Source organism: Lynx rufus, unplaced genomic scaffold, assembly GCF_022079265.1.
Source record: "Lynx rufus isolate CCGP_SWC_20201006 ecotype Redwood Valley unplaced genomic scaffold, mLynRuf1.p SCAF_8, whole genome shotgun sequence".
In the NCBI taxonomy this organism is placed as follows: Eukaryota; Metazoa; Chordata; class Mammalia; order Carnivora; family Felidae; genus Lynx; species Lynx rufus.
The window spans coordinates 119,095,540-119,119,695 of record NW_025814896.1 but is presented as its reverse complement, the minus strand read 5'-3'; the positions used below and the strand labels follow the sequence as shown (position 1 = coordinate 119,119,695).

At 46.9% G+C, this 24,156-nt stretch overlaps 1 protein-coding gene across 1 annotated transcript; it reads left to right on the top strand.

Moving 5' to 3' along the window:
* Positions 1-1,786: 1,786 nt before the first annotated feature.
* Positions 1,787-23,916, top strand: TRIM54 (tripartite motif containing 54). The gene is made up of 8 exons (XM_047069223.1): positions 1,787-1,954; positions 18,217-18,389; positions 18,912-19,083; positions 22,156-22,251; positions 22,691-22,924; positions 23,199-23,221; positions 23,334-23,458; positions 23,591-23,916. Exons 1-8 carry the CDS (start codon positions 1,787-1,789, stop codon positions 23,914-23,916), a joined length of 1,317 nt encoding a protein of 438 aa, XP_046925179.1.
* Positions 23,917-24,156: the final 240 nt, after the last annotated feature.

Sequence of the window (24,156 nt, the reverse complement as noted above, 5' to 3'; positions counted from 1 at the left end):
CCTATGCCAGCACACCTTTCTGGGGCTGGTCTCACGTTCTTCTGGTGCCCATGCACTTGTCGTTGTCAGCCTTATTCCATGCCACCATGAATCAACCCGGGCAAAGTATGAATGCATTTGAGATGTAGGGGTAGTTCTCCCACCTTTGGATTCTCCCTGGACTACACCACAGCACAGCATGCCTTAGCATGGGTCCTATGAGTTAGCTGAAGCTCACATATCAGTGCTTGCTTGCCTTCATTCTTTTTACCATCTTGTGCAGGCTGATCCTCATATATTTTGTTCTTAAAACAGGGGCGTGAAACATGCGATGGGGAGAAGATTATACTTTTCCAGACCCTTTTACCACTCATGCCTCTTCACACTGCCTGTTTGGTATACTCTCCACACCATTTATTTTCCTGTCCACCCAAGGTCAAAGCTAGTAACTCCTCAAACCTCTCTCCTGACTGGGAGAAGGGGTAAAGAATGTCAATAAATAAAAGAGCTTTTGTCCAATCCCAGTGCATCTGTTGGGCCTAAGAAAGACTAATTGTGCCTGGGATCAAGCAAAAGGCCCGGGGAGAAAAAGACAGAGGGCCAGTGCTCACATCTGAGACCAGCCTACCTTGGAGAGGAGGAGGCCAGGACAACTGTAGAGTTGGGGCAGAGACTTCCCGGAGCCTTGTGATTATGATTTTGTCAGTGCTCTAAAATTTCCCCAGAGACCAATTCCCCTGGTACCCAAAATAGGTTCCTGGCACTCAGGTCCCTTCTGCTCAGCTCAACTTCTCTCGATTTCCTAACAAATTTAAAGTCCTTGGAGTGGCTCCAGTGATGTGTTCATGGACCAAATTCCCACACTTTTTCAGAGGCACGCTCATGAGGTCGTTCCAGGCCCTGGTGCGACTGCCAGCTCTAGCCTCCTTAGCTTTTTTTTTTCCTAGGGTGGTATAAGAAGGTTCTGGGCAAGAACAACAATGGACCAGAAGTGTTGGACCAGAGCCTTTCTCTCTAGTCACCGATGCCCCTGTTCTGATTTATAGGGATCAGCAGAAGAAGGCAAAGGTCACTGGCTATGCCTTGGAGGCAGAAACTTTCACTGACTGTAGGTCTGGTGAGATCTTTCCTGCCACCCTGAGTCATGTATGGCTCCTCTCATCCAGGCCAGTTTATATTGTGTATCACTGCCATGGAAGAAGAGCCCAAGGCAGAGCATGGGGGTCAGGGGCTCATAGGAGCCTTCTGAGTGTGAGTGCCTGGCACCTTTGCAGACCCACCTTTCACCATAAACAGTGAAGCTCACCCCTGCTCTTGCTTAAGGGAGTCACCCATTCCCGAGTGAGTCAGGGTCACTCACTTGGTGACAGCTGTGGCTCGCCTTACATGAGCTAAATTGGGAGTTGGAATGTCATGCAGATGCCCCTTGTTCCCTACCCCCATGTTAAAATTAATCTCCTCTCTGGGAAGTAAGGGACAAACAGTGCTGCCCATAGAGGGAACAAGAGTCATTTGGGGAACAAAAGAAATTTCCAGGGACAGAGTCATTCAGGGAGGGAGGGATAGATAAAGCTACATGTGTCTGGCTGGGTTACAGAGCAAAGAATAGAGAAGTGTCTGAAAACAGCTATCTGAGGACGAGGTGAATTGTTGGAGGAGGGGACAGGAGAGATAGCAGAGCTATTTCAAGAGTGAGCAGTAGAAGGGAACAAGAATCCACGGACGGTCTAAGCGAGGAAGGGTCCAGAGGCAGTGAGGGAAGGCCAGGACCAGGGCCGAGGCCAGGGCAGGCACGATCGCTGAGGGGATGAACTTCACAGTGGGTTTCAAGCCGCTGCTAGGGGATGCACACAGCATGGACAACCTGGAGAAGCAGCTCATCTGCCCCATCTGCCTGGAGATGTTCTCCAAACCAGTGGTGATCCTGCCCTGCCAGCACAACCTGTGCCGCAAGTGTGCCAACGACGTCTTCCAGGTGGGCCAGGGATGGGGAGGGGGGAGGGCAGGGCCAGGTGACGCAGTGCGGATTTGCGGGAGACTTGTCATCAGGTCAGAGCTGAGACCCCAGAAGGGGATGGGCAGAGTGCTCCCGTGAGGTGGGTGCTGGCTGTCCTGGTCGAAGAGCAGAAGATTCGGGGTCCTAGTAGATCACAATGTAAGCATGAGTCAGCAGTGGCTCTGCAGGCTGGCTGACAGCCTATGTGTGCACAGACCGCGGCTGGAATGCCGGCATCTGCAGAGGAGAGAAGACCCCCATAGAAACTACAAACTGGGAGGGAGGTGATCCTACACCAGGCTGTGTAATAGTCTGTGCTAGACTCTGCACTCCAGTTTGGAGTTTCAGATTTTGAGAATGGTAGGGAAGATTTGGAGAAAATATCACTGAGATAATGAAACATTAAAAAATAAGCCCTGTGAGAAAAGCTCAGGTTGAAACTATTTGTACTTGAGACAAAGCTCAGCACATCCTCTTTTGGGGCAGAGTTAGTGGGCAGGAGATTGGGAATTCTCCCCAACTAAAAGTTCACACCAGTGCCCCACTCCAGATTGGTTAATAAAAGGGCCTGCTGGTTAGAAAGGATTGTGGTCACTTAAGCAGAAAGAATGCAGAGAAATGCAACCACCTTTGGTTTATGTGAGGTCATGGGGCAAAGCATACATAGCTAATCGAATTCACAAATGTCATTTTAGCTACTGGTTTCAAAAAGAAAAGCAGCATTTACCAAAATGGTTTATAAACGGGTTTTCTTTCTTGCCTTGTGCCACTGGAACAAAGATCACAGATCGTAAAGAGATCATAAAGGGGAAAGTTGTGTGCTCTTCCGTGCACGTGCGCGTGCACATGCACACACACACCTTGCAAGTGAAATAAAATCTCTGAATAGACCAGAGCTGGCTAGCTTAGTAGGCATGGCAGTGAGAAGGAACATTTGAACACGTATCCTTCAACCATATCAGAATTCAGAAGGAAATAATGTTGAACGCAAATGCTTTTTAACCTAATCAAGACTTTTTTTGGTTCTTTCAGGGTAGTGTGTTTGGGAAAAACCAATGGGCTGGCTAAGTCAGCCATTCCACAGCTATGCTCTGTGACCCACCCTTTGCTGTATGCCATCTTCCCATTGAGGCCCATTCTCATCTCCTATTCTGTGTGTCTAAACCTGCCATTACATTATTTGGCCCCAGAGTATCTCAAAGCCAGTGATTGTCTGTCTCTGGGAAAGGCTGACTGCTCTCTGTCTGCTCATCTTGGACATCAAGTCATGTACTAGAGGCTTCGCCTTGCCCACCATCTTAGTTTTCCCCTTGGTCTGAGTACCTTTCCTCCAGGCTGAGATGCCTAGGAGGGAATGGCAACAAGATTTTGCCATCCCTTCTCATTAATTTGTAGTGAAACATCCTGCCATTAAATCTTGAGATACATGAAAGCAAAGAGGAATTTCGAAAGTGAAGGTAATCTGTCCTATGAAAAAAAGTGGTCAGAATATTAAAGTGGGAGGCATATAGTATCAGGCAGAGGGACCCAGAGACAGTTCCCTATCTATAGGGAGGCTAGATGATGTTTAAGTGACCTCTCTTGTTCAAGTCAGTGCTCTGTACTCAGGCACACTGTTTTGGTTCCTTGAAGCTCTGGAATACTGGGACACCTGGGTGGCTCGGTCGGTTGAGCGACCGACTTCAGCTCAGGTCATGATCTCATGGTTTGTGAGTTCGAGCCCCATGTTGGGCCCTGTGCTGACAGCTCAGAGCCTGCAGCCTGCTTCTGATTCTGTGTCTCCCTCTCTCTCTGCCCCTCCCCCCACTCATGCTCTGCCTCTCAGAAATAAATAAACATTAAAAAAATTAAAAAAAAAAAAGGAGAAGCTCTGGAATACTGATTGGGCCCAGAGAGAAAGGGACTGAGTCAAACCCAATGGAGAATATTTAGGAAACAACAGGATTCCCAGAGGTTTGGGATGGTTCTGTGGATCTGGACTGATGTGTCTCTTTTTAAAGTGCAGAGCACCCCTGGGCACCCCCCCACCTCCACCACCAAGGAGAAGAGTGAACAGCTCATTTCCTTGCTCTGCTTTATTTGGGGCAGCCTGGTGGGAGGCTGACCCAGTTCTTTGGCTGCACTTCTGTATATACATCTCAGTAGATCTCCCTCTGAAAGATGAGCATATTTAGTTTTTTCTCACATTGCCTCCACATTTTGACAACTGTAGGCATAATCAGATTGTCTGTTTTCTAAGTATGGGAACAAGCTTAGGACTTTTGGTAATTCTATCTTAAAACCACTTAAGAAGAATACCCTGAGAACATTGCCTAGAAAGTTAATAGAACTTATAAAAGTTATACCGGTATCTCTCTCTCTCACTCTCTCTCGCTCTCTCTCTCTCTCTCTCTCTCACACACACACACACACACTTTTCTTTCAAATAGGAGTTTGTATCATGAAAAGTGGCAACCCCAGGCCCTCAGTTCCCTTCTCCAAATGGAGGTAGCCATTTCCAACTTTCTTGGGTATCCTTCCAGAAATTTTCCATGGATAGCTACATCTGAGTGTGGGGGGTGTGTGTGTTTAGACTCACTGTCCTACATCTGCCTTTGTTTGCTTTCTCTTGGTGGTTGTTCCATCTCTACACATTCAGATACACGTTTTCATTTTTAAATGGCTGAATAGTGCTCTGCTCCATTGTTCTGACTGGACCACAGTCTGTTTCATTGGTCCTCTAAAACATTTAGATGGTGTCCAGTGTTTTGCTGTCTTAACAACTGCTGTGATGAACAACAAACAAGAATTTCAGGGAACTGTGGCGCACCTGGCTGGCTCAGTCTGTGGAGCAGGCGATTCCCGATCCCGGGGTCATAAATTTGAGCAGCACTTTGGGCATAGAGATTACTTAAAAATGTTTAAAAAAAAAAAAAAACTTAGGGAATTGTGACTTTATAACATCAGGTTAACTAGAGAGTCAGGAAGCAAATTTGAATAACTAAAACATGTCATTGAAAATGTTGAATAGTATTAAAGGTTTGGGAGAAAGTCTTCCATTATCGTACTTTCCCAGCACAGTTACTTTCTCCTTTGCATATTACTTTCAAGCCCCTGTTGACATACGTATCTTTACATAGTTGCCATCACAATTTAACTAGTTTCCTTTAGAGCTGTAATACATCTCTCCTTCACCCTGACTTTAAAGAGAAAAGACACCAAAATACCACATTAACCCCCTCTAATTTCTCCCTCCCTCTTTCTCCACACTTGCACCCACTCAACTACCAAGCACTTTGACTAGAGGAAAGCTGTTGGTGTGGGAATTTGACACAAACATCTTCCCATGCGTTTCTGTATTTGTAAACTCTAGTCACTTCTAAACTCCTTTAAGCAGGCCTTCAGTTTATTTTTGTACCTGCCCCCACTTCACTGTGGGCACTCATTTATGAGCTGCAACCTGTTGTAATTTAACAGACAACCAGAGGGTTGTTGAGGAACAGAGTTTCTGGAGGGTGTCCATTTAGGGAGAGATTTACAGATACGGGAATATGAAGAAAGGGGCCGCCGCCGCCTTCTGTAATAAAGGGCAGTCCAGGAAAGACATGCCCTCTGGTTCACTCCACCTTGAAAGCCAGTTCGTTACCAGTTCGTTGTGAGGACCCGCTGTCAGGCCTGCCTCCTCCACCACTTCCCCTGCTCCCGAGGGACCTCCCCAGCCCGACCATGGGTGGGTCTCCTTTGTGAGAAATTGGTCCACTGCAAGTTTGTGAACGGCATTTACCTTATGGCAGTGTTAGGGGTCTTGCTTACTTGACGGGAGAAACTGGGTTAGTGGAGAGCAAAAACCTAGACCGAGACTCAGCTCCCGAGTTCTAGTCCCACCAGCCTCTTCCTTGATTTGCCGTGTGGTGTCAATCAGGCTATTTTACCTCTTCAAGCCTGTTTACACATACGTGGGTTAATAGGATGCTTTAAACTGATCTTTTTTTTTTTTAATTTTTATTTTATTATAGAGAGAGAAGCGGGGTGGGGGGGACACAGAGGATCTGAGGCGGGCTCTGCGCTGACAGCAGAGAGCCTGACGTGGGGCTTGAACTCACAAACCATGAGATCATGACCTTAGCTGAAGTCAGATGCTTAACTGACTGAGCCACCCAGGTACCCCTAAACTGACCTTCCATATCCTTATAATTCTAACAATCTGATTTCGCAAATTCAGGAAATTTTACTATGGATTTCCATTTTTTAAGTGTTTTCTATTCTGTTACCAGTGTCCTGACTTGTCTCTCTTCTGATTTTTGATCTTCCTTCCAGCCAGTCTCCTGCCACAGACCCCTTGTGCCAGGCTCTTTGCTTAAGTTCTGTCAGGCAAAGCTAACCCTCCACTCAGAATCCCTCTCCCACCCACTGGTGGCCAATATCTGGATTCTTCTAAGGCTCTTCAACATTTCTCCAAATGTCTGATCTTCTGTCTACCATTTTGCCATGGTTTCTCCAGTATATTGTGAAGGTGTGGCTCAAGGGACGTGCATGGTCCGCTATTCCTCATTGACGAGGTCACCATTTTGGGGGAAATAGCCTCCAGCAACCCTCTTGAACTCACAGAGCATCTTTCTAGACAGAACATTTCTATTAGATGCTATGGAATATTACAAAGAAAGGAAGCACCATACAGCCTAAAAGAGATAGCTCATGGAACGTATGCCATACAAAAGCTTGGAACATAGCCTAGAATTAAATTCCATTTATTTATTGCATTCCATTGTATCCTCCACAGTGAAGAAGGAACAGTTGTTTCATGACCTGTGGTTCTATGTGGTCATATACTTTTAGGATTGTTAACCACTCTTTGTGAAACGCTCTATAATTTATAAAGTACCTTCACATTCATGATTCCATTTGAGTTAGATAGAATGCATGTTACTTCCATTTTACAGGGACAACCCAAGAAACAGGTTATAGTCTTACAAAGGGACAGAGTAGGGACATAAATGTAGGTCTTCTGTTTCCTAGAGTGATGGAATTTTCTCTACACATCACCTCATTGGCACATGAAATTTTGCTTTATGGGGCTGGCTTTCTTGTGTAAAGGTAAGATTTAAGGAAAGAACAAAATTTAAGTGTGTAATAAAGCCTGTCAGTTATTTTCAGTTATTATTTTTAGTCTTTTTAAAGTACAGGTCTATTGCCATATGCTTCTACACAATTGTTTACAAAAGCTTGTATCTTAAGATACTAATTCAAAGATGCATTATATACAGTGTAGTTTCATTGAGTTAAGAACAGGCCTATTCCCATATGCTTCTACAACAATTGTCTACAAAAACTTGCATCTTTTTTTAGTGTTTTTTTTTTTAATTCCACTTAGTTAACATACAGTGTTATTTCTTAGTTTGAAATACAAAGATAAACAGAAGCAGAAGATAGGATTTTGCTACCTGGATATTAGTCAGCTGAGAAATCTTTAATCCAATGTAGAGACTGTCAGCTATGGAAATGTATTAAGAAAGTTGCCATCTACACCTTAGTGTATAAAATTCCTGTCTGTCATGAGACCATGTAGGACTCACAATCAGGGCAGGAAGTAATCTCTTTTTGGACCATGGACCCCTTTGTCAGTTTGTGAAGCCTGTGGACTCTAAGGGCAATGTGTGTGGTTTATGTGAGAAAAATGCTTTTATTTATTTATATTTTTAACGTTTATTTGTTTCTCTTGCAAGAGCATGAGAGCAGGGAAGGAGCAGAGAGAGAGGGAAAGAGAGAATCTAAAGGAGGCTCCATCTCACGAACAGAACTGTGAGATCATGACCTGAGCCGAAATCAAGAGTCAGACGCTTAATCAACTGAGCCACCTAGGTGCCCCCCAAAAATGTTTTTAAATGCATATGTACTACAAAAAATTATATGTACTATATATGATTATAAAGAAAATGGATTGCATTAGAACACAGCATGCATTCTCATACATTCTCAACGGGGGTGATATTGCCCCAAGAATATCCATGGATTAAAATTTTTTATTGTGATTGTATTTAAAAATTTTTATTTAGTTTTTGCTTTCACGTAAAACTTTTTCCCCCAGCTTCACTGAGATATAATTGACAAAAATTAGACATATTTAAGGTGTGCAACATGATGATTTGATACTGTGAAATGATTACCACGAACTAGTTAACACATCCATCACTTCACGATTACCATTGTGTGCTACTCTCTTAGCAATTGCCAAGTATAAAATATATAACTATTAACTATAGTCACCATACTGGACATCAGCTCCCCAGAATGAACTCATCTTAGAATTGAAAGTTTGTGCCCTTGACCAGCATCTCCTCATTTCCCACACCCCCCACCCCTGGCAACCACCTTTCTACTTCCTGCTTCTATGAGTTTTCACTTTTGTCGATTTTGGGTACTTAAATTTAATGGGGAAGGGATGGCTATTAGGGGCAAAAATGTCTTAAAAGCTTCCTGGAAGGAGCAGTCATGAAAAAAACCTGAGAAACACTGGAATATAATTACCAAAGTAATTAGAACATGTCTGACAGATCTCTGTCTCTCTCAAATCAATCAATCAGTCAATAATAAAGAACACGTTGGATAGAGTAATGTATGTGCTCCTTGATTAACACATTAAATAATGAGATCAAGCAGTGGGCCTAGTAACTACTATAGTTCAGAAGTAGTGATAAGCATAAATTATTTTTGGATGTTCGATCAACAACAATACTGTGATGTGAAAATACCTGTGATTTCTGTTGGTGGCAAAGTGCTCTAAAATTGTGGTTTGTTGCCTACATGTGTAATTGAGGGAAATGTCCAATTTATGCTATTTAATGAAAATAAAAATAAGATTTTTTTTTCTCACCTGAGTTCACAGAATTCTGGTCATGGATCTTTTGGGGCTACGGTCCCCAGATTAAATACTTCTGCATTACAGGCACCAGCATCTTCCCAAGCATCCAGGCTTGAAATGCTAGAATAGTCTTTGACTTTCTCCTCTCCCCACAGCCCACCCACATTTAAGTGATTGGCCAGTCCTACTGATTCCACCTCCGGCATCCCCAGTCTTCCCAAGATTTCTGCCACCACCTGAGGGCAGGCAGGTGACTTGCACTGACTACTGCACTTGCTTCCCAGTTGATCTGTGCCTTTAACCTCTCTCTCCCCACCCATGTATCCAAATTACCTGTGAGATTAATATTCACTCTTTTTTTTTTCATGTTTATTTTTGAGAGAGAGAGAGAGAGCAGGGGAGGGGCAGAGAGAGAGAGGGAGACACAGAACTTGAAGAGGGCTTCAGGCTCGGAGCTGTGAGCACAGAGCCTGATGCAGGGCTCGAACTCACAAACTGCGAAATCATGACCTGAGTGAGCCAAAGTTGGACGCTTAACCAGACTGAGCCACCCAAGCGCCCTGAGATTAATATTTACTCTTATTTTCTCTCCTAGTTCAGAAACCTTGGCTATAAAATTAAGTTCAGATCCTTACCCTTAAATTCAAAGCCCTCTGTGATTTTACCACAATTAAAAAAAAAAAAAATTAAAAGCCCTTCATGGTAAAACCCACCTTTCTAGCCGCCCCCCCCCACCCCCCACCATGACTCCCCTATTTGTAACCTAAAATCCTATAGTCTCTCTGGTCTCCTGAAACTCTTTCCTACCTAACCACCTGCTACCTGTCTACCCTGTCTTCAAATGGTATCTTCTTGGGAGCACCTGAGTGGCTCAGTGGGTTAAACATCCAACTTCAGGTCATGATCTCCCAGTCCGTGTGTTCGAGTCCCACATCAGCCTCTGTGCTGACAGCTCAGAGCCTGGACCCTGCTCAGGATTCTGTGTGTCCCTCCCTCTCTGCCATTTTTTAAAAATGGTATCTTCTTAAACATCCCTTCCTCTGAACTAACAAAGTTTTTTTGCCGCACTCCTGCTGGTTTATCTTCCTGGCGTTTATGGCACTCCAGCGCCCCCTCTCCATTTATGTCAGTACTGAGCATTGCAATTTTAAAAGGTAAAGTGTTTTTCCAAACTCCAAAATCTTTGTACAAAATTTGGAATTTATTAAAAAAAAGAAGAACCGAAAAATCCAAAATTCTATCAGCCAATGACAGTTACTGCAAAAATATTTAACTTTTATATTTATGCGTTTTAAAGGTAATTCAGAGTCCATAGAAATTTGGGAAATGTAAATGACTACAAAGAAAACTTAAATTACCTGTGAATCCCATCACCCATTCCTAAATTAGGACCCTACTGTCTATATTGATTTATGTCTTGCTTTTTTTTCATCTAAAATCATAACATGAAGGGTCCCTTGGTGGCTCAATTGGTTAAGCTTCCAACTCATGGTTTCTGCTCAGGTCATGATCTCACAGTTTGTGGGTTCAAGCCCCACATCGGGCTCTCTGCTGTCAGCACGGAGCCCGCTTCAGATCCTCTGTCTCCCGGTCTCTCTGCCCTACCCTGCTCACACTCTTTTTTTCTCTCTCAAAAATAAACAAACATTAAAAATAATAATGAAATTGTAACATGAGTATCTCTCCATGTTACAAAGAACTCTAAGATAATTACATAATAATTCCATTATAACTCATTTAATTCCTCCTCTGCTGTCAAGCAACCAGAATGTTTCCTATACGAAAAAGAAATTTTATTTATTATGATTACAAAAACAATACAGGTCCATTATATAAAATTCAAACTTCATAGATAATGCAAATGATAGAACGTGTAAATCCATCTAAACACCCTAGAACTAGGGGCTCCTAGCAGCTCATTTGGTAGTGTGACTTGTTTTGTTTTTTTTTTTTAGGTAAGCTCCACCCCAAATGTGGGGCTTGAACTCACAGAGCACTTGACTCTTGATCTCAAGGTTGTGAGTTTGAGCCTCATGTGGAATGTGGAGATTACTTAAGAATAAAATCTTTTTAGGGGCATCTGGGTGGCTCAGTCAGTTAAGCATCTGGCTCTTGACCGGTTCAGTTCACGATCTCACGGTTCGTGGGTTCGAGCCCCGCATTGGGCTCTGTGTTGGCAGTGCAGAGACTCCTTGGGATTCTCTCTCTCTGCCCCTTCCCCACTTGTGTGCTCTGTCTCTCTCGAAGTAAATAAACTTAAAAAAATAAACTCTTTTTTAAAATGTAAAAACAAACAAACACACTAGGACTATTTCAGAGATGGGATTTCAGGAACTGTTTATATCAGGCAGGAAGAGGGCACTCCAGGGCCAGCTGGGGGAGGCACAAACAAGTGAGATACTGAATCACAGGAGTCAAAGTTAAAGAGGGGGATGGTGGCCTGCATGGTGTGAGTGGGGAAGGTTGTTATAAAAACCACCAGCTCCCTTCCTTGTCCGATTAGGGTGTCTGAAACTCTTACCATATTATATCAGTCAATGCCCATTGCTCACAGAACATCAGCCCTTGAAGGGAGCAAGTGCTAAGTACAGATCCCTCTTTTTAGATCTGAGGAAATTGAGACCCTGAGAGAAATTATTTTCCTAAGGTCATAAATGGCAAATCCCAAACCAGATCTTCAGATCATTGCTACTTTCCCTATATAGTGCTGCATTAAATGCCTTCTGTTAAAATGCAGAGATGTTACCAAGAAGGGGTAAACTTTTTTTTAAATGTTTATTTGTTTATTTTGAGAGAGAACATGAACAGGGGAAGGGCAGAGAGAGAATCCCAAGCAGGCCCCACATTCAGCACAAAGCCCATGTGAGGCTTGATCTCATGACCATGAGATCGTGACCTGAGCTGAAATCAGAGTCAGACGTTTAACCGACTGAGCCAGCCAGGTGCCCCAAGGGGTAACCATTTTATCCACATATCCAGTACAGGTGACTTTCTCAAAGTAGCCACCCAGCATTTGCAAAAGGTTTGGGACACAAGACAAATAAGTTTCAATTGAGGAGGATGTCAGGAAAAGAGAGTGACTCCTCAGACTTGCTCTCATTTAGCCTTCCTGATTTTTGCCATAGCTGGGTACCACCTGTGCAATGGTTGATTATTTCCTTTAAAGGGGCTCACTTTTAAAGCTTAAATATTTACTTTATCTTCATTCTAAATGACATAATCCTTGAAAAATCCCTAGTTATATAGGCTGGTTATTTTTTCTAATACGCATTAAAATCAACACACAAAAATTGAAAAAAAAATTTAATGTTTATTTTTCAGAGAGAGAGACAGAGTGTGAGCAGGCGAGGGGTAGAGAGAGAGGGAGACACAGAATCCAAAGCAGGCTCCGGGCTCCAAGCTTTCAGCACAGAGCCCGACGCAGGGCTGGAACCTACAAATCACAAGATCATGATCTGAGCCAAAGTCGGATGCTTAACCGACTGAGCCACCCAGGTGCCCCAACGCACAAAAATTTTATTTTTTTTATTAATTTTTTTTCAACGTTTATTTATTTTTGGGACAGAGAGAGACAGAGCATGAACGGGGGAGGGGCAGAGAGAGAGGGAGACACAGAATCGGAAACAGGCTCCAGGCTCTGAGCCATCAGCCCAGAGCCCGACACGGGGCTCGAACTCACAGACCGCGAGATCGTGACCTGGCTGAAGTCGGACGCTTAACCGACTGCGCCACCCAGGCGCCCCTACGCACAAAAATTTTAAATGTCCATCCTCATACCACCTGAAGTCATCATGCCTTCATCAGTATGTGTACCGTATTTAGGGAAACACTGAGTTAGCTCATGAGGAACACAGAGAGGGCCTCTAAGCAGCATGAGTGCGCCAAGAGTTAAAGAGTCTGGGAAATCCAAAAGATAAACTTAACTATTTCATTACTAGAAATTTAGCCCTAGTACCAAAGGGCACCTTTGATACATATACCACAGACTGACTAGCAAAGGATATGGGGTGTGGAGTTGGAGGCGGGGGCATGGCTGAAGCAGTCACAGAAAAGAGGGGATGCCCTGGAGGTTAAGAGGAAAGCCAGCCAGCCAGAGGTAGGATGTGGCAGAAGGAACTGAGCTTTGGGAGAGGGAGGAGACCATGGGACCAGTGGACGACTGGGAAATCTGCTGTCAGCTGCGGTACCTGCGTCAGCACCAGCCCTTAGCCAAACTGCAAAGAAGGCAGACGTGCAACCCTTCCCTCCCACCTGCCTGCCGATGTCCTCTCCCCAGAAGGGTGCTCTTCAGACAAAGGATTTAGGGGAGACTGCCTGATACTGCTTGCCTCTCAGACCCCTGGGGCCCAGGAGAATGGCAGTGATTAGCCAATGGGATGAGCTGCTAAAATGTCTTTACCTGGTGAGGAAGTGGTGAAGAGGTATTGGGCTTCCCGGTCCACCCAAATCTGCTTCCTTGGCCCAGATGTCCCAAGTCATGATTGCTTTTTTTTTTTTTTTTAACTGTTTTTATATTGTGGTAAAATGCACATAATATAAATTTGTCATCTTAACCATTCTTTTTTTTTTTTTTTAAGTTTATTGATTTTGAGACAGCACGAGTTGGGGAGGGGCAGAGAGAGAGGGAGAGAGAATCTCAAGTAGGGTCTGTGCTGCCAGTGCAGAGCCCGACATGGTGCTTGAACTCAAGAAATCACAATACCATGACCTGAGCCAAAACCAAGTCCGATGCTTAACCGATGGAACCACCCAGGCACCCCAATTATCTTAACCATTCTTACGTGTGCAGTTCAGTGTCATTAAGTATATTCACACTGTTGTGTATCCAGAACTTTTCATCATTCCAAATGGAAATTCTGTACCCATTAAATAATAACCTTCCGCTTCCCTGCCCCTCAGCCCCTGGTAACCACCATTCTACTTTTTATCTCTATGAATTTGACTATTTCAGGTACTTCATATAGAGGGATCATACAGTATTTGTACTTTCGCAGCAGGCTAATTTCAGCTAGCACAAAGTCCTCAAGGTTGATCCACGTTGTAGCACATAGTCCTGATTGCTTTTACCCTGTTATTTTCCACTATGATCTATGTGACTTCTGCCAGTGTCTCCATTCTACTTCCTGCTGTAGTGTCATGAGTGAATTTCGCTTCTATGTTCGTAACATATTTTACTTGATTTCTTAATTCTGCCATTTCCCTTCACTTCTCCCAGCTTTGATCACTTATATCTCTTCTTTAATCAAAGAGACTATGTTTTCTTTCTTTTTAAAAAAAAAATTTTTAACGTTTATTTATTTTTGAGAGAGACAGAGACAGGATGCAAGTGGGTTAGGGGCAGAGAGAGAGGGAGACATAGAATCCGAAGCAGGCTCCGGGTTCTGAGCTGTCAGCACAGAGCCCGACGCGGGGCTCGAACCCACGAGCTGTAGATCATGACCTGAGCCGAAGTCGGACGCTCAACTGACTGAACCACCCAGGTGCCCCTGTTTTCTTTAAAAATGTTAGATTAAAATACTGTGTCTAGAAGCAGTTCTTCTCACAAAGCATATTCTTCGTCTGTCCGCTGCTTGTCATGCTTTCTTTTTCCTTTTTTATTATGTCCGTTTACATCTCCCGTTGGATCCCTTCTGCTTACCATTCCTCTTTGAATCAGGGCAGTTTTATCTGAGGCTGAGTATGAATTCGTTAGTCAACCCCCCGTCCACCTTGGCTTTCTTCCACGGTCCACTTAACTGTAAACTGGCTAGCTGGATGTTCCCATCAGTTTGCATCTCTGTTGCAAGCCCAGTCCTTTGGCTTCTGTGGTGAATTAGAGGGGTATGACCGGGGTTAGCAGGCAGCTGAGTGGCTCAATTTGGTTATATCGCCTCAGTATGTTTTTCACACAGAATCTGGTGAACTAGCTAGTCTGAGGGCATGTGGAGATCCATGGGCGAAGGTCTCCCTGAGATTTGAGCGGTTTCCTTTCCTTTTCACAGAGAAACAGGTTATTCTGGTTGCAAGCCGGACCCCTGTATTGCTTCATGGCACAAGGGGTTTTGGGTTGATGGGTCATATTTTGTTTACCTCAGCTCAAATAATCCACAGTTGCACAGCTCACTTTTAGGTTGTTGTTTCCTTTGTGAAGGGTTGATATTTGGCCTTTTACGACTCTAACTAAAATCTGTTTTACCTGAGATTCAGAGAGGCGAATGTTAGCTCTGGGCATCATCCTTCAGGTGGCCTAAATTATACTCCATCTGACAATGTACTATATTGATTTTTTTTAATGTTTATTCAATTTTGGGAGACAGAGAGAGACAGAGCACGAGCAGGGGAAGGGCAGAGGAGACACAGAATCCTAAGCAGGCTCCAGGCTCCGAGCTGTCAGCACACAGCCCGACACGGGGCTCAAACTCACGAACTGTGAGATCATGACCTGAGCTGGTTGAATGCTTAACTGACCAAGCCACCCAGGCACTTCTAGCATATTGATATTTAGAATGGACCCTGGGGTTAGAGTGCCTGAGTTCAAATGTTGGTTCTGCCATCTATTATCTGATGACCCCGTACAATTTATTTAACACCTTTGGGCTGCAATTTCCTATCTTTGAAATGGGGCTAATAGTAGTACCTATTTCAAGGGTCGATAAGAGGTTTAAATGAGTTAATACAGATAAAAGAGCTTAGAGAAGAACCTGGCATAAAGTATGTGTCCGGTTAGCCATTGTCACTATACTTCCTGTAGTCTTAGTTAGGGGGTTAATGTTCATGTCCTCCACCATATTTACAAGAAGTCCTTGAGGGTTAAATTCAATAATGTCTGGGAAGCCCATATAGCATGGTGCTTGACACATAATTGGCCCTCAAAACATGAGTTGAATGTTAAATAATGAGTATAGAGGAAGGGGGGGCTGTGAGGGAGGAAGGTGGAGGAGAGAGGCTAACTCAGAAGTTTGTGCTCTGGGCTAAGACTTTAGCCCATTCAAACATTCAACCATTTCCTGAGCACTTTTATATGCTAGCCACTAGCGAATCAAAGAGAAGTAAGATCCCTCCAGGAATTTGCAGGCTTGGAGTTCTCCCAACACCTCCTTGCTCACTTGGATTCTAAGTAATGAAAGGTCATTGTATTAAGTAAGCAAAAGCCCAGTGGTCTTACACTTTAACCCACACCCTAAACTCAGCAGGATTTATATACAATTGCAGCTACTGAGAAAGACAAAGGCACAAACGCAGCCTTGGATAATCTCAAAGTAATCGGTTCTGGCCTAATGTGTTAACTTCTTAGGATTCACAAGAAATTCCCCCAAAATGTGAGATTTGTGACATGCCAGTCACTCTCCCCAGTATAGGCTTGCCCACTTCCCAGAGGCCACATTTCCTGCCTTGCCTACATCTGTTGCTTCTAAAGGTTCAAAGAAGACTGCGGACTTGGATGCCCTCTGTGTATCCTGGGTGCTGTTGCACACATAAGGGTCCCTCTGGCTGATGTCCAGCGTGAGGATTTGGAGAATTTCATCAAACTCACCTTCAGGAAATACATCTAAGTTTTCAAAGTCACAGGTGACTATTCTCTTCATTAGTCTCTAGGAGTCCATGGCCTTCCAGCCAGCTAGGACTAAGTTGTGTTTAAGTGACAGAAAACCCAAAGTAGTAATGGCTTAAAGAAGGTAAAAAATGTGTTCTTTCTCTCAAGCAAAAGTATAGGTAGGCAGTCCAGAGACTCCCTCCTTTTATCTTGTTGCCATTCTCATCCTGTGACTACCTCATGGAGCCACATGGCTGCTTCAGCTGGAGCTACTCCATCTTCATTGTAGCCAACAGGAAGGAGAAAAGAGTAGGGCATATGCCCCTTCCATTAAAGATACTTCCTAGAAGTTGCATAAAACATTTCTGTCTACATCCTGTTGGCCAGAATGTAGCCACCTGTTCATACTCAGCCAGAAGGGAGACTTGACACAGAGTCTTGTTTGTTTTATTTATTTGTTTATTTTATTTGAGAGTGAGAGTGAGCGAGTGAGAGAGAGAGCACAAGCAGCGGAGGAACAGGTTGAGAGAAGGACAGAGGATCCAAAGTGGGCTCTATGCTGACAGCAGTGAGCCCTGTGCAGGGCTTGAACTCAGGAACCATGAGATCGTGACCTGAGCTGAAGTCGGAAGCTTAACCAGCTGAGCTACTCAGGCGCCCCGGACACAGAGTCTTTATTCCATGTGTCTTGCTAAAAACTCAGAGGCTCTATTACTGAAGAAGAGAAGGTGAATACTGAGGAACAACAAACAGTCTCTACCAGTTTTTTCTCTCTGCTGCTGTCCACAAGTTGACTTTGTGGTCTCCGAAGACAAGCCTTCCTGTTCATACTTTCTGACCCCTTGGGCTTTCCACTTCCACTTGCACAAGACTGTGTCTTTGCAGTGTCTCCACAATGTCAGCTCTCTGCCCAACTCCACAGGTCTTTTCAGTTTCAGAGCCGCAGGTGGTCTAGCCACCCCCACCTCTGTGTCTCAGTTCTAAATTCCTGGAGAGAAAATGTGATTGGTTCTGCTTGGGTCAGGTGATCACCTCCTCAACTCTGAGCCAGTCATCTGTGGCCTGGGCCATAGTGGGGTCTCCCTTTTAGGATGGGAAGGAGCAAGTTCTCTAAGAGGTATAAGTGATGAACATCTCTCGTACGTCTGCCTTCCAAGCTTGACTCTTGTCATAACCCTGCCTGCCAGATGTAGTTGTCAGTTTGCTTGTCCTCAGGGCAGGGTGGCTTTTGTTCATCTTATCCCCAGAGCCTCGAAATTACCTGGCACCCTCAATATTTGTTGTAGAATAAATAATCCAGTGTAGTCCTTAGTTTTCCAGACATCGAATGCTTGCTCGAATTTACATGGTAGAACAGTGTGAAGGGCAGCACAAGAACACAGGACTCCTGGCTCCCAGTCTCTCGAATGGTTTCCTAGGAATTGCCCGGCACGATGTGGCCTGTGCGCCTCATTATTCAGCACTTGTCTGGGCTTCCCTGCTGAGGGTTACAGAGAATCTCCCCTAGCTGTGGTCTGTGAAAGCCCCAGGAGGACATTGGCTGCACCACACAGAGTCCATTTCCAACCTTAACCTTCCTGCCAATGCCAATGTCTCCCCACACCTGCAAGTTGGGCCCCATTAGGGAGACCATCCTGACTGGGCCTTGACCAAAGTTGGGCTCTGGATGCAGGGACAGTTAAGGAGTAATGAGTCAAAAGTGGGAAAGAAGATCTCCATGGCCACCCACCGTTTTCAGAGGAGGAGGACCTCCCCAAGGAACGGAGCTGATGCCTCCCCTTCCACCATTCTCCTACATTTTATTTCAGCCCCCACAACCTTTCCCCCTGCCTCCTCCCCGTTCCTCCATGCCTCACCGTGCGTGTTCTCTCATGCTACTTGTCCCTACAGGCCTCGAACCCTCTGTGGCAATCCCGGGGCTCCACCACTGTGTCTTCCGGAGGCCGTTTCCGTTGCCCATCTTGCAGGCATGAGGTTGTCCTGGACAGACATGGCGTCTATGGCCTGCAGCGAAACCTGCTAGTGGAGAACATTATCGACATTTACAAACAAGAGTCTTCCCGGTGAGCTGTCAAGACCTCTTGTCTCTCGAAGGGGCAGGGCCTGGGACACAGAACAGAGAGGGGAACCAATCAGCCAGAAGGGAAGGGCTGAAAGGATCAGCCTCTTTAGCGATTAGAGGACTGGACCCTGGGAGGGGGAGGGATTTGCCCCAGGTCACCCAGCTGAGGCATCTCAGATCCTGGGCAGGGCTTCACCTGCACCCGCTCCACCTGGGGGAGGGGCTGGCAGTCCACCAGCAAGGCCCTTGCCAACCTTCTATGGCTTCCTGCCCTGTGGGACTTCCCTGGCCCCCTGGAACAGACGCTGTTCTTGGATCTAGGCCTCCTTTACCCCTTAGCTCTCTGTATTCCTCAAATGAAGGGCACTGTGGAAGTCGCTCACCTGCCCAGCCCCAGCTCCAGCTGTGATTGGTGGTTGGTGAGGGCTGAAGAGAAGGTGTTCATGGGGGCCTGCACTTGTGGGGCCCACCTCCCCCCAGCCTGGCCCCTGACCCTTCCGCCACCCTGCCCGCTCCCCTCCAGACCACTGCACTCCAAGGCTGAGCAGCACCTTATGTGCGAGGAGCATGAAGAGGAGAAGATCAATATCTACTGCCTGAGCTGTGAAGTGCCCACCTGCTCTCTCTGTAAGGTCTTCGGTGCCCACAAGGACTGTGAGGTGGCCCCCCTGCCCACCATTTACAAACGCCAGAAGGTATCAAGCAGCAGAGGGAGCAGGCATGTGGGACCAGAGATAGGACAGCCTTTCAGACTTCATCCTGTCACTCCACTTGGGTTTAAAAGTCACTGCACTTGGTTTTAAAGGCAGGCAGATCAGGGGGCGCCTGGGTGGCTCAGTCAGTTGGGCAACTGACTCTTGATTTTGGCTTAGGTCATGATCGCAGGGTCATGGGATGGAGTCCTCCCTCATGCAGTCTGCTTGGGATTCTCTCTCTCTCTCTTTCTCCCTCTCTCTCCCTCTCCCTTTCTCCACCCCCTGCTTCTCCCCTATTTGCTCACATGGCACTCAAGCCGTCTCCTCTCTCTCTCTCTCTCTCAAAAAAAAAAAAAATTATACACACACACACATGTAAAGGCAGGCAGATCAGGGCTACAGTCCCAGCTCTATGCATGACTCAGTGTGACCTTAGGTAAGTCACTTGGCCTCTCTGGCCCTGACTTTCCTTGCTTGTAAAATGGGGATGAAAATGCCTGCTTCTGAGAGTTGCTGTAAGGACACAATTAGATCATGGAAGATGTGAGCAATTTCAGTTTGGTGGCCTAGATGCTCTCCGGGCCCTCTCACTACCACACAGCTAGATTCGACATAAAACATAATTTAAAAATTATATCAGTGGGCACACAGAAAGTAAAGGAAATCTCCAAGTGGGGGTGGAGTGGGGTGAGGAAGGGGCAGTAAGCTGACCACAGAACCCGGGGTGGTAAGCACAGAAAAGGCCAGACTTCCCACGGGGTAAATGCTGGCAGTATTACTGAGCCAGAGGGATGAGACTACGTTGGGATGAGACTGTGTCTCCAGACCTCTGTAAGGTGGACACCTGAACTGAAGAAACCCAGGTTAAACTGGAATCCCAGGAACTAAGGTAGTCAGTCATGCCACCTGACTTTTGGCAAAAGCGAATGCAGATTCTGCCTGGAGGAAAACACCCTCAATTTAGGTATTTGGGTTTTCCTTAGATTAAGAACAACAAAATATCAATTCAAAAGTGAAGATACAGAAATAAATGTACCGCATGAGTGCAGGCGGTAGAAACAAAGTACAGATCAGACCCCTGAGGAATTCAGATATTGGAATTATTGTTTTTAATTTTTAAAAGTTTTTATTTAAGGGCGCCTGGGTGGCTCAGGGGGCGCCTAGGTGTCTCAGTCGGTTAAGCGTCTGACTTCGGCTCAGGTCGTGATCTCCCGGTTGACAAGTTCGAGCCCTGCATCAGGCTCTGTGCTGACAGCTCGGAGCCTGGAGCCTGCTTCGGATTCTGTGTCTCCCTCTCTTTCTGCCCCTCCCCTGCTCAAGCTCTGTCTCTCTGTGTCTCAAAAATAAACATTAAAAAAAATGGAAAAAAAAAGTTAAAAAAAATTTTTAAATTTATTTTGAGAAAGAGAGAGTGGGGAGGGGCAGAGAGAGAGGAAGAGAGAGAATTCCAAGCAAGCTTCACACTGTCAGCTCAGAGCCCAATGCGGGGCACAAACCCATGAACTGTGAGATTATGCCCTGAGCCGAAATCAAGAGTCAGACGCTTAACTGAGCCACCCAGGCACCCCTCAGATATTGGAATTATTAAAGAATAGAGTATCACTGTGTATAAAATGCTTTTTTAAAAACATGGAATAGGGGCGCCTGGGTGGCGCAGTCGGTTAAGCGTCCGACTTCAGCCAGGTCACGATCTCGCGGTCCGTGAGTTCGAGCCCCGCGTCAGGCTCTGGGCTGATGGCTCAGAGCCTGGAGCCTGTTTCCGATTCTGTGTCTCCCTCTCTCTCTGCCCCTCGCCCGTTCATGCTCTGTCTCTCTCTGTCCCAAAAATAAATAAACGTTGAAAAAAAAAATTTAAAAAAAAAAAAAAAACATGGAATAAAAAGGGTGCCTGGGGTGGCTCAATCGTTTGAGCATCCAACTTTGCCTCGGGTCATGATCTCCCAGTTTGTGGGTTTGAGCCCCGCGTCCGGCTCTGTGCTGACAGATCCGAGCCTGGAGCCTCCTTTGGATTCTGTGTCTCCCTCTCTCTCAGCTCCTCCCCTGCTCTCTCTCTCTCTCTCAAAAATAAATAAACATTTAAAAAATGGAATAAATAGAACAGGCAATAATAGATTATCAAAAATGCTGATTTAACAAAGAACCAAATAGAGATTTTAAAAATGAAACTCTAGGGGCACATGGGTGGTTCAGTTGTTAAGTGTCCAACTCTTGGTTTCAGCTCAGGTCATGATCTCCTGGTTCGTGGGTTTGAGCCCCATGATGAGCTCCAAGCTAACAGCACAGAGCCTGCTTGGGATTCTCTCTCTCCTTCTCTCACTCTGCCCCTTTCCTGTTCGCTCTCTCTGTCTCTCAAAATAAATAAAAATATTTTTTTTAAAAGGAAATTGCTTTAAAAAATGAAAATATAGGGGTGCCTGGGTGGCTCAGTCAGTTAAATGTCCAATTCTTGATTTCATCTCAGGTCTTGATCTCACTGTGCATGGGATGGAGCCCCACATCAGGCTCTGTGCTAACAGCTTGGAGCTTGCTTGGGATTCTCTCTCTCTCTCTCTCTCTCTCTTTCAAAATAAATAAATAAACTTAAAAAAATGAAAATATAATTGTTGAAATTTCACTGAAGAGAGAATTAGCAAACAGGAAGAGAGGCCTAAAAAAATAGCCCAGGATGCAGCACCGGGAGATGAGGATGAGAAGCTCTGACACATGCCTCCTCAGAGTCACAGAAGGAGAAAATAAAAAGAATGGAGAAGAGGCAATAGTATCCTAACAGATCATTACAAAGAATATTTCCAAATTGATGGAAGACACGAATCTACAGATAAAGCACTTAGCCCGAGGCCTGGATGTTTGGCAAATGTCTGCTCCTTTCTCATTTGGTGGTGGAGGGGCTCCTCTCTCCGCCTCCTTCCAGAACCCATGAATGTGCTTCCACACTTCTTAGATGGTTCCAAGCCATCTAGATCTCTGGAATAGCCCTGATGGTGGGGTGGAGGGGGTGCCCTGCCCGGATGGGAGGGGTACGGCTCTAGACAGGGCCCCCCAGTTCTAAGTGCTGGCCTGTGTGTGTGGCAGAGTGAGCTCAGCGATGGAATCGCAATGCTGGTGGCCGGCAACGACCGCGTGCAGGCAGTGATCACACAGATGGAGGAGGTGTGCCAGACCATAGAGGTGAGCCTGGGATGGGAGGGAGGGGAGATTTCTGGGTTCCTGGGGGGTGAATCACAAGTGGTGGGATATGCTTAGCCAAGCTGCTAGGTTTGAGTCCCAGCTGTGCCCCTTGCTAGCTCTGTGACTTTGGCCCAGTCACTTCACTTCTCTGTGCTTTGTAACTATAGTGACGGATGGTAACTAGACTTGTGATCCCTTCACAATATATACAGATGCCGAATCACTACACTGTACACCCGAAACTAATGTAATGTTAAAAGTCAATTATATCTCAATTTTTAAAAATCTTGTAACGGATATTACTGAGAAGACCCTGCCCTTGGCTGCACCTGTAGGTCTGCCGCTATGTGGGGTACTTTCTTGGCCCCGGTGGCTTCCCTTTGGCGGGGAGTGCTCTCCCGACCAAGAAGGAGGTCTCACCCTTGCTCCCCTCTTTCAGGACAACAGCCGGCGGCAGAAGCAGTTACTAACCCAGAGGTTCGAGGCCCTGTGCGCGGTGCTGGAAGAGCGCAAGGCTGAGTTGCTGCAGGCGCTGGCCCGCGAGCAGGAGCAGAAGCTGCAGCGCGTGCGGGGCCTCATCCGCCAGTACGGAGACCACCTGGAGGCTTCCTCTAAGCTCGTGGAGTCGGCCATCCAGTCCATGGAGGAGCCACAGATGGCGCTCTACCTCCAGGTGGGCCCCGGGGGAGGGAGGCAGGTCGCAGAGTGGCTGCCGTGGGGGCCCGGGCACCTGGAGGGCACCACCTGGAGGGCGGGGCTCCCGTCTTACCTCCAGCACCCGTCTGCCCCACTTTGCCTCGGGCGAGTCACCCCCGTCTGAGTCCACCTGCTCCTCAAAGAATTGGGATACGCATCCCCGCCCACCCCGCGGGACTGTGGGCACCAGAAACGGGACTTTGCCAGCGCTTGGCACGGTGCTTACGCTCCCCCTCCTTTCTTCCCTGCAGCAGGCCAAGGAGCTGATCAATAAGTGAGTAGGCCGAGCGGGAAAGGCAAGGAAGGGGCTGCCGGGGCTCCGCCGCCGCGCGGAGGGGGTTGCGGGTGCGGGGGGCGTTTCCAGCTGAGCGGCTGCCGCGCCGCAGGGTCGGGACAATGTCGAAAGTGGAGCTGGCAGGACGGCCAGAGCCGGGCTATGAAAGCATGGATCAGTTCACCGTGAGCGTGGAACACGTGGCCGAAATGCTGAGGACCATCGACTTCCAGGCGGGTGAGGGACGCAGGATGGGAGGGGGCGGCAGGCCGCGGGGACCGGGGGTCCAGAGGGGCGCGGTGGGGGGGGGGGGGTGGGCACGACCAGAGAAGCGGGACTCCCACCTCACCGCGCTTTCCTTGGGGCCAGGCGCTTCCGGGGAGGAAGAGGATGAGGAGGTGGCGTTGGAGGGGGAAGAGGGCAGCGCGGGGCCAGAGGAAGAGCGGCCGGATGGGCCGGAAGGTGAGTGTGGCCTGAAGGGCCTGGCGGGGCTGGCCCTACGCTCCGGTCCCCTCTTCGATGATGGCCTTCCTGTGGCACGGGGATCGCTGGGAGCCTCCCAACCCCCGGCAGGAGGGGCGCGCCCCCTAGCGCGCGTGCAGAAGTACACTTTCCCACCAGCCTTTACTCTGGGGCTTGGGAAGACCGAGTTGGGTCGGGAGGTAGAGGAGAAACCCACTGGGGAAAGTGGGTGAGCTGGGGTCCGGAGCCGCCAAGTACCTTCGGAGCGCCTGCCCACCGAGCTTTCTTTCCCAGGCACCGGCGGGCACTGACCCGCCCCCGCTTTGGGGAGCCCGCGCACCTGGGGCCTGGCGCTCGGGTCGCAGAGGACCTGCGCAGAGACCACCGCGCCACACAGCTCGGCGCCCCGCCGCGGGGGAGGGACTCAATAAAGGGCTAACGAGTCCAAACCCGCAGCTCCTTTCACTGCTCAC

Bases quoted from the DNA above. Each gene is read 5' to 3' on its own strand.
- TRIM54 (XM_047069223.1), top strand. From the start codon at position 1,787: ATGAACTTCACAGTGGGTTTCAAGCCGCTGCTAGGGGATGCACACAGC. The intron at 18,390-18,911 runs GTGAGCTGTCAA...GCTCCCCTCCAG, and splicing joins TACAAACAAGAGTCTTCCCG to ACCACTGCACTCCAAGGCTG. The intron at 22,925-23,198 runs GTGGGCCCCGGG...TCTTCCCTGCAG, and splicing joins AGATGGCGCTCTACCTCCAG to CAGGCCAAGGAGCTGATCAA.